This window comes from Colobus angolensis, unplaced genomic scaffold, assembly GCF_000951035.1.
Source record: "Colobus angolensis palliatus isolate OR3802 unplaced genomic scaffold, Cang.pa_1.0 Scaffold38, whole genome shotgun sequence".
Lineage (NCBI taxonomy): Eukaryota > Metazoa > Chordata > Mammalia > Primates > Cercopithecidae > Colobus > Colobus angolensis.
The window spans coordinates 8102548-8111508 of NW_012117154.1; the positions used below are offsets into that span (position 1 = coordinate 8102548).

General features: G+C 57.7%; 1 protein-coding gene across 1 annotated transcript in view; it reads left to right on the forward strand.

Moving 5' to 3' along the window:
* The window catches only part of TRPM2 (transient receptor potential cation channel, subfamily M, member 2), a 116824-nt gene that overhangs the window by 92753 nt on the left and 15110 nt on the right, over window positions 1–8961 (forward strand). The window contains exons 19-23 of the mRNA XM_011954232.1: window positions 3480–3567; window positions 4656–4743; window positions 5478–5635; window positions 6500–6576; window positions 6850–6951. Coding sequence (XP_011809622.1) covers window positions 3480–3567; window positions 4656–4743; window positions 5478–5635; window positions 6500–6576; window positions 6850–6951 — 513 coding nt within the window. The remainder of the gene's footprint in view (window positions 1–3479; window positions 3568–4655; window positions 4744–5477; window positions 5636–6499; window positions 6577–6849; window positions 6952–8961) is intronic.

The window sequence follows — 8961 nt, forward strand, 5'->3', positions numbered from 1 at the left end:
TGGTGGTGGTGGTGGTGGTGGTAGTGATGGTGATGTGACAATGGTGATTTTGATGGTTGTAATGGAAATGGTGATGGCGGTGGTGATGGTAGTGGTGGTGGTGGTGATGGCAGTGGTGTTGATGGTAGTGATGATGGTGCTTCTGATGGTGGTAATGGTGGTGGCAGTGAATGGTAGTGGTGGTGGTAATGGTGGTGGTGGTGCTGGTGGTGGTGACGATGGTGGATGTGGTAATGATGGTAATGTTGATGATGGTGATTATGATGGCAATGGTAATGATGATGGTGACAATGTGAGGACCTTAATGAACTAGCTGATGTCAAAGCCCCTTGTAGCTCCCATTCTGAGTGAATGGTTCCCTGTTTGCTTGAGTCTGGGCACCATGACTTCCAGTTGAGCCCTTGGCATGCTCTTTGCCTAGAACAGTCTTCTCCCAGAGAGAGTTAGGACTTGCTGTCTCTCTCTATTCAGGCCTCACTTCATTGGAGGGCCTTTCCTGCCCTCCACCCACCCTGTCCCCACACCCTGTCTTTCTGGAATCTAGATGTTGGTTGGTTGGCTGGTGGGTTTGTGGGTTGTTGGGTCATGTCTACAGCCAGGCTCCATGTAAGAGTAGGGACAGAGTCCCACACGTTCCCCATAGTATCGTGGGATGTAGAGCAGGCCCAGTGCCTAGAAGGCACTCAGCAAATCCTATGCAGTTCTGGAACTGCTGCTAGTTCCTGGCCTGGCAGGGTTGCAGGAGGCTGGGGTCTCTGGTCTCCAGGCCTGCTTGGCCTGACGTTTGGCTCTGATGGTCCACTTACAGAGGAGAGACCTGGGGCCACGCAGTGCCCTGAGAACCTTCTCTTACTTGCTCTGGCCAAGCACAGCTTTGATGGATGGCCTCGTCTGGGACATCTGACTTTGAGCAGTGGCCATGCCCAGGGCCCAGACGCTGGGGGAAGGTGCTTGGGAGAGTTTCTGAAAGGCGGCCTCCGCATGTCAGGATGAAGCTAAAAGGCCACAGCTCTGCTGATGACCAACATAGTCAGGGCTGGAATACAATGACTGGCGTGTGTTAAGGGCTCACTGAGGACCACGCCCTTCACCTGCATCATCTTGCTCAACCCTTTTGCAGAGGGAGGTATTTGTCCTTCCACTTTTACCCACGAGGAAGTGGAGGCCCAGGAAAGTGAGAGAGGTGGCTCAGCGTCCACCACTGGCCAGCGGTGTGGCCTGGAATGCAGGCCCCAGCAGTTTTGCAGCCTCCTGCCTTAAGGGAGTGGGCTAGGCCCCAAATGAATCAGTCCCAGGCTGGGTGTGATGGCTCACGCCTGTAATCCCAGCACTTTGGGAGGCCAAAGTGGGTGGATCACGAGGTCAGGAGATCGAGACCATCCTGGTTAACATGGTAAAACCCCCATCTCTACTAAAAATACAAAAATTAGCCAGGTGTGGTGGTGTGTGCTTGTAATCCCAGCTACTTGGGAGGCTGAGGCAGGAGAATCACTTGAACCCAGGAGGCAGAGGTTGCAGTGAGCTGGGATCGTGCTGCTGCACTCCGGCCTGAGCAACAGAGCAAGACTCCACCTCAAAAAACAATTTAGTCCCAAATGCTGCTCAGCTCCTGCCCTATCCCAGACGTCTTAAAGCTCAGAGTCGGTCTGCTGCCTATTCCCAGTCTAGGTGCTCAGTGGACGTTGGGCGCCTCCAGTTATTTTCTGAGATTGAAAAAACTTAACAAAATATAAATTTTCAGGCCAGGCGCAGTGGCTCACGCTTGTAATCCCAACACTTTGGGAGGCTGAGGTGGGAGGATTGCTTGAGCCCAGGAGTTCAAGACCAACCTAGGCAACATAGTGAGACCCCTGTCTCTACAAAAAATAAAAATAACAATTAGCCAGGCATGGTGGCTCATGCCTGTGATCCCAGCTACTCAGGAGGCCATGGTGGGAGGATTTCTTGTGGCCAAAAGTTTGAGACCAGCCTGGGCAACATAGTGAGACGCCATCTCTACAAAAAAAAAAAAAAAAAAGAGTAGCCGGGTATGGTGGTGTACTTGGGGTCACAGAGTCCCAGCTGCTCAGGAGGCTGAGGCCAGGGGTTCGAGGCTGCCTGGGTGATAGGGTGAGACCCTGACTCTGATGCATATTTGTGTGTGAATGGAAGTTTTCCCAAGATGAGCCTGCAGAACGTATTTCCGCTGGGCCGCTGGCTGGTGTGCTCACCTGTCACTCCCATTGGTCAGCAGCTCTGGCTCATCCGCAGAGAGGCCTGGGACGGAAGCTGATGTGCTTCAGTCGACCCGATCTTGCAGAACACGGGCTCCAGGGAAAGTGAGGAAAGAGCTCCTCGGCCCTCACCAAGGGCCGTAACCTGGTCACTGGCCCTCCATGGGTCCAGTGAGGAAGCCGGGGACCCGGGAGGCGAATGAGCGTGGGGTGCCATAAACTTGCAGCATTGAGGTAAGCTGAGTTCACCAAAGCTCCTCGCCCACAGAGCAGGGCTGGAGCTTTGGGGGTCAAGGACAAGCTCTGTCTGCAAATCTGGACAGTTTCTGCATCTCATGGTGGTGGAATCACACGGGTCCGAGAAGGCGCCAGTAACCGCCCTCGCATGTTTGTAAGGCTGTCTGGGAAAACACGGCAGGTGCAGTTAAGCGGCTTTTGTGGGATTAAGCGAAATGCAGTGTGGGTGAAAGGAGACTCCCAGGCCCGGCGTGAAATCATTTTCTTCCCTTTCCCTAGATAACTGTTTAAAGTGGGACATATCCTCAGAAAATTTCTGTGTTACTAAAATAGTTGCTCAGTGTATTATAAGAATATCACTTGCAGTGGGCGCAAGGAAGTGAGGGAGCCCAGGGGACAGCAGATGAGAGCTGGAGACTCGTGTTTGGCCACAGAGTTATTTTAACCATAAACACAGCAGGCCGAGGCTGGTTGAAGCAAAATAAGACAGAAACCAAATATTTTCAGGATAATAGTGCCACTCCACAACCCCACAAAATAAGACAGAAACCAAACATTCCCCAGCAACAGCACCACACCACATCCCCACAAAATACGACAGAAACCAAACACTCCCAGAAAAACAGCGCTGCTCCACGATCCCTGCAAAATACGACAGAAACCAAATATCCCCAGAACAGCAGTGCCTCTCCACATCAGCCCCACATCAAAATCAACCTCTGCTGTGCCCAGAGGAAGTTTCATTGTTTGTGACCTGTCACCTGGCCCTCCCTCAGTTCGCTCACCTGCCCCCTCTCCTGGGACGGACAGGCTGCCAGAGCTTGCCGTGTGAGCCTCGGCTGTCCGTCTGCTGAGACGTCTTTCCCTTTGGGGCCCTGGGCAGTTTGGTTCTATGGGAGAAATGCATGTTAGAAATAGTTTCATATTAAGAGGAAGCAAAGACTGAGGCCGGGCCGTCTGCAGTGCAGTGTGGCGTTCCCGGGGCCCCAAGGCCTGGTGTGCATCCAGCTCGGCTGCTTCCTCTTTCAGGGTTGACGCCATGGTGGACCTGCTGGACCTGGACCCGCTGAAGAGGTCGGGCTCCATGGAGCAGAGGTTGGCCTCCCTGGAGGAGCAGGTGGGTCTGAGGTCCAGGCCTCTGTTCAGGAGGTGCCGCTGTTGGGCCTGGTGGGCGGCTCTGCCATGTGGTGGCACCGAGTAGGGCTCTGAGAAGCGATGGTGAGGAGGAGGCCAGAACGTCAGGGCAGCCGTTCCCAGCTGGAAGAGGTGCCCTGTGTGTGCTCCAGAAAACCCTGCCCGAGCGTTTCTGTGACTGAGCTGCTCCTGTGTGCACTGAGGCCTCTGTGGCCGGGCTGTGCTCCTGGCTGCGCCCAGGAAACAGAGTGTTTGTCCTTCTCGGCCTCTGAGCCCTGGAGAGGCCATGAGACCGAGGTGGGGAGGACTCAGAGATGGCCTGTGAGGGTCTAGCCCGCCCACCCCATCAACGTCCACCAGCTGGGCCGGGCCGTGCTTTCCAACGATAGCCCCTGAGGCCACGGCAGCCTCTGTGGTCAGCGCTGAGCCCTGTGGATGGCTCAGCCACCCAGTGCTGCTGCTCCCAGCCGCTCTGTGGGGCAGGGCTGGGCTCTGTGCTCCTGGGGCATCCACCATCCACCAGTCCTGCCTGCTGCACCCAGAGGTCTGCCCAGGCCACCCTCTTCCCTAGTCTAGGCCTTGCTGGGACCCCTGACAGGGTGCCCAGCTCTGAGCCACACGGGTGAGATGGTCCTGCCGTCCCCTGTGGGGGCTGCATCAGCCTCTGGGGAGGCTCGTCCTGGGAGGTGCAGGAACCCTGGAAACCTCTGGCTTTGGCGGCCCATGACCTCTCCCTGTGGTGGAGAATTGCCTGGCTGCAGCTTCATGCTGGCTGCATCCTCTGACTTGTCCAGTCCAGTGACAGTCCCGCTGTTGTATCTCTTGGGCAGGCTGCATCATCAGATGTGTGACTCGGCAGCCCCCAAGGGAAGCTGGGTGGGCCCGGGGCAGCATCCTGGCTGGCTTGGTGGCTGCCTGGGGAGGAGGTGGTGTCTCACTTTCAAAGGGTGCAGGGGCTGAGTGACAGGGGTGCGGCTCCTGGCTGGGGGAGTAAGGTCTCGGTGGGCAGTAGGATGTGTACCATACATGTGGGTGGTAGGTGCTCAATGTGTCTCGGGCCGTGCCTTCCAGGTGGCCCAGACGGCCCAAGCCCTGCACTGGATTGTGAAGACACTGAGGGCCAGCGGCTTCGGCTCGGAGGTGGACGTCCCCACTCTGGGTGAGTGGGTGGCCAGGCCAGCAGCTGGTCTTCACCCGCCTATGTTCTTTTGGGTCTGGGGTCAGTTGGGAGGAGAGGCAGCTGGCGGGGCTCTGGCCAGGAGGAAGGCACTGGCTGGAGCCCGTTCCCAGGCCTGGCAGGGCTGGTGCCCTCAGGAACTCAGCCCACCCACCAATGCCGGTGCCGAGGCCCCGCCCGATCCCTGACCTGACCAGGTTCCTGGACGTCCATGGGGAGGCCTGGCCTGCTGTGCCCTGAGCTCCCCACATACCCTGCTGCGGGGTCAGGGGTGTGAGCCGGGCAGCTGCAGACTGTGTCTGAACCTGGTCAGGTGGGCTGAGCGACGAGAAGTAAAGTCTGTTTGCCAAAATTTGCAGCTGGCTATGAAATGGACATAAGTAGCCTTCCTTGGGCCACTGAGTTTCGCTGGCCCCCAAGGAGCACATTTCTCTCAGTAACTGCACTGTGAGTTTAGCTCATTACTGAGGTCCCTGATTGCCTCTGCACAAAGGGGCAGGTGCCGGCAGGGACACTGCCCTGACCTCTGATGGCCATCCTCCCTGGGGGCCCTGCTCACTTCAGAGCTGGTGTTCGACCTGCCTGGCCATTTGGGCTTGGGGAGGTGGTAGAGCCCAGATGTTTTGGCAGAAGGACCACAGAGGAAGTCCCTGTCCTGCAGGTGGGCACCTGAGCCTGGGCTCTGCCTTACATCACGGTTTCCTGACTGTCCCCAGCCTCCCAGAAGGCCATGGAGGAGCCAGATACTGAGCTAGGAGGTGGGAAGAAGATGGAAGAGCCAGGCGACAGCTACCATGTGAATGCCCGGCACCTCCTCTATCCCAGCTGCCCCATCACGCGCTTCCCCGTACCCAACGAGAAGGTGCCCTGGGAGGTGAGTGCCTGCCTGAGCCCAACCAGGCAGAGTGGCCGGGCCCCTGGGGAGGCGAGGGCAGCCAGCCCTGTCCCCATCCATCTGGTGTTAATCCTGGCTCCCAGCCACTGTAGCCACAGGGGGATCTGTATGTCTGGCAGCCCCTGTTTGACATTTGAGGAAACTGAGGCACAGAGGAGTCAAATCACAGGGGCCCCACAGCTCGAGGTGGTGGAGGGGCCTCGGGGGGCACACTGACCCCCACAGAGCTCGAGGCTGAGGCTCCTCTCATGACCATCCTGGGGCCCAGCCTCACTGGCCCCATTCCCTCAGGTCATGCCCTGGTCCTAGACCCCACCCATCCCCGTGAATGGCTCTGGCCCTTTTCCAGATGCCAGGCATGGAAGAGAGACAGAGACACAGAGACAGACAGATGGCTAATGGTACTGTGGAGACCTCCGCCCTCCTGGTGCAGGGCTTCTCTCTGGCCCATCCAGAACATTCCAGGCTACTGCTTTCACTGCCTCTGTCCACCACACAGAATCCTCCTTGCCTCCAGGGTCCAGCTTAGACCCCTGCCTCACTCTGGGAAGACCCCCAAGGCCTCCAGTCATGGCTGCCTGCCCTTCAGCTGGCCCCAGGGTGGGGGTCGCTGAGCCCAGCCCCTGGCTCTGCCTGGCTTGGAGCTTTTGCCCAGCCCCCGGCTCTGCCCAGCCCCCACCTCTGCCCGGCCCCCGGCTCTGCCCGGCTTGGAGCTTCTGCCCTGCATGTTGGGATGTTGGGGTTAGGTTCAGACCCAGCTGAGCAGCCCTTTTACCCTGGTGCCTGGGCCCAGCTTTGCAGTGGGGGTAAAAATCTAAGGGAAAACTCCATGTTTTGCAACAGACAGAGTTCCTGATCTATGACCCACCCTTTTACACAGCGGAGAGGAAGGACGCGGCCGCCATGGACCCTGTGGGAGAGTGAGTGTGAGCTGCTGTCCGTGCTCCCAGCCGGCCCCAAACCCAGGACCTCCCAGGGGCTCCCTCGAGTATCCCAGTCAGGGCCCAGCCCGGGGAGGCCCTGGTGAGCAGGAGGGGCCCATGGGGGCCTGAAGGGGCCCAGCTCCTACTGTCATGTACACTCAGCCTGCAGCCACTCGGCTGGGCCCTTTGAGGTGGGGGGTGAACCCTGCCTGTCTGCTCTGTCCCACCTGCAACACGGGGACACATACACGCCTTCTCCTCTGCTTCCAGCACCCTGGAGCCACTGTCCATGATCCATTACAACATGGTGGACGGCCTGAGGGACCGCCGGAGCTTCCATGGGCCGTACGCAGTCCAGGCCGGGTTGCCTCTGTGAGTGTGCCCCCCGCAGGCCCCGCCCTGTCAGCCTTTGGGGTTTGCCTGGGGGGCAGGTTTCCTCTCTGGGCAAAGGAGGCATTTTTCTCATAAAACAAACCAAAAAAGCACGTGAACCACAGAAAGGAAGAAAACGTCAGCTCACGGCATCACTGCAGCTCCTGGGATAGGGCCTGGGACGGTGGGACTTGCCCCCTGGCCTCCGGCAGGCCCTGCCCCACAGTCCCTGCCGTAACCTGGGGGCTTGGATTTGTCTGTGTACCTGGGGATGGCTGTGCTGCGAGAGGCAACATCTTGGAGGATGGGCGGTGGGGACAGCTGTGCTGGGAGAGGGGGACTCCTTGGAGGATGGGCAGGAGGGGACGCCTGTGCTGGGAGAGGGGGACTCCTTGGAGGATGGGCGGTGGGGACAGCTGTGCTGGGAGAGGGTGACTCCTTGGAGGATGGGCGGTGGGGACAGCTGTGCTGGGAGAGGGGGACACCTTGGAGGATGGGCGGCGGGGACAGCTGTGCTGGGAGAGGGTGACTCCTTGGAGGATGGACAGGAGGGGACAGCTGTGCTGGGAGAGGGTGACTCCTTGGAGGATGGGCGGCGGGGACAGCTGTGCTGGGAGAGGGGGACTCCTTGGAGGATGGGCAAGGGCTGTGCAGCAGGGAGAGGACACGGGGATGGGCACTGGCAGGCTCACCTGGCCGGGAAGGTGGACTCGCCTGGTGTCGTGTTCCCCGCAGGATCGGCGCTGCACCCATCACACAGGTGAGGAAACCCAAAGTAGTGTCAGGTGACCCGCAAGTGCCTACAAGTGCCCTGGAGGGAAGGAGCCTGGGGCTCTTGGACCCTGCCATGAGGAGGAGGTGGAGGAGGGGTCACCAGAACCTGGGGATGGGGGTTTGCCAGGATGTGGGGCATGAACCATGGAGCAGAGGAGCCAAGGGGTCTGAAGGACAGGGGAACTGCATGGCAGGCCTTTGCGGAATGCTCTGGAACAGGGTGTGCGCTCCTCTACCTGGAGCTGGAGGTCGAGTAAGGAGGTGGTAGAAGGCTATGGGGCCTGAGAGCAGAGGTCCTGGCCAGGTGGCTGCAGCTGCAGGCGGTCTGCTCTGGTGTTAGGGGTGTGCGGGATGGGCAAGGGTGGGCATTTAGGGAGGTGCATCTGGTGGCTGTGGGAAGCTGATGAGAGCTGCAGGTGCCTGATGTGGGTGACAAGGCACAAGCACCTGCTCTCACGGGTGGTCGCCACACAGGCAGGTGTGTCAGGACTTGGCAGGATGTGGTGGCCACGCGGGCTTTAATAGCAAGGAGCACTTTCTATATGCACCGTGCTTCTGTGTGGACTTATGAATCATATTTTCATTGTATTTCCTTGGGTGTGTTTTCTTTCTATGAAATTATAAAGACACACCTTCCTGTATTCATTTGATACGTTTTAAAATTAGATTTTTCACTGAGTCTTTAATACAGCTGAAGGCTGCTTGTATAAGGTGTGAGGAGGGGCCTGGTTTATTTTGTGAATTCACACATAAAGTGAGCTGCCTGACTTCATTTCCTGCTAAGGTCTGGCTCCTCCCTTGAGGTGTGGCTCATCCCGATATCTGGCTCCTCCCCTGATGTCTGGCTCCTCCCCTTAGGTGTGGCTCCTCCCCTTAGGTCTGGCTCCTCCCCTTAGATGTGGCTCCTCCCTTTAGGTCTGGCTCCTCCTCTGAGGTGTGCATGAGGTCTGACTCCTCTTTCATAGCTGTCTGCCTCTGTCCCACTCATCTCGTAGCAGATCATGCCACTATTTGCCATAGTGTTGCAATAATCCTGACTCTGGGGTAGCATGTCTGTAAACTTGCCTTTTCTGGTCTTGAGACTTCAGCATTTTTGTGAGTTTAAAAACCAGTTTTTCTAGCTCCATGACAAATCCATTGATAAGAATTGTATTAAATTTATAGAAAATTTGAGATGACACTTTTTTTTTTTTTTTTTTTTTGAGACGGAGTCTCGCTCTGCCACCCAGGCTGGAG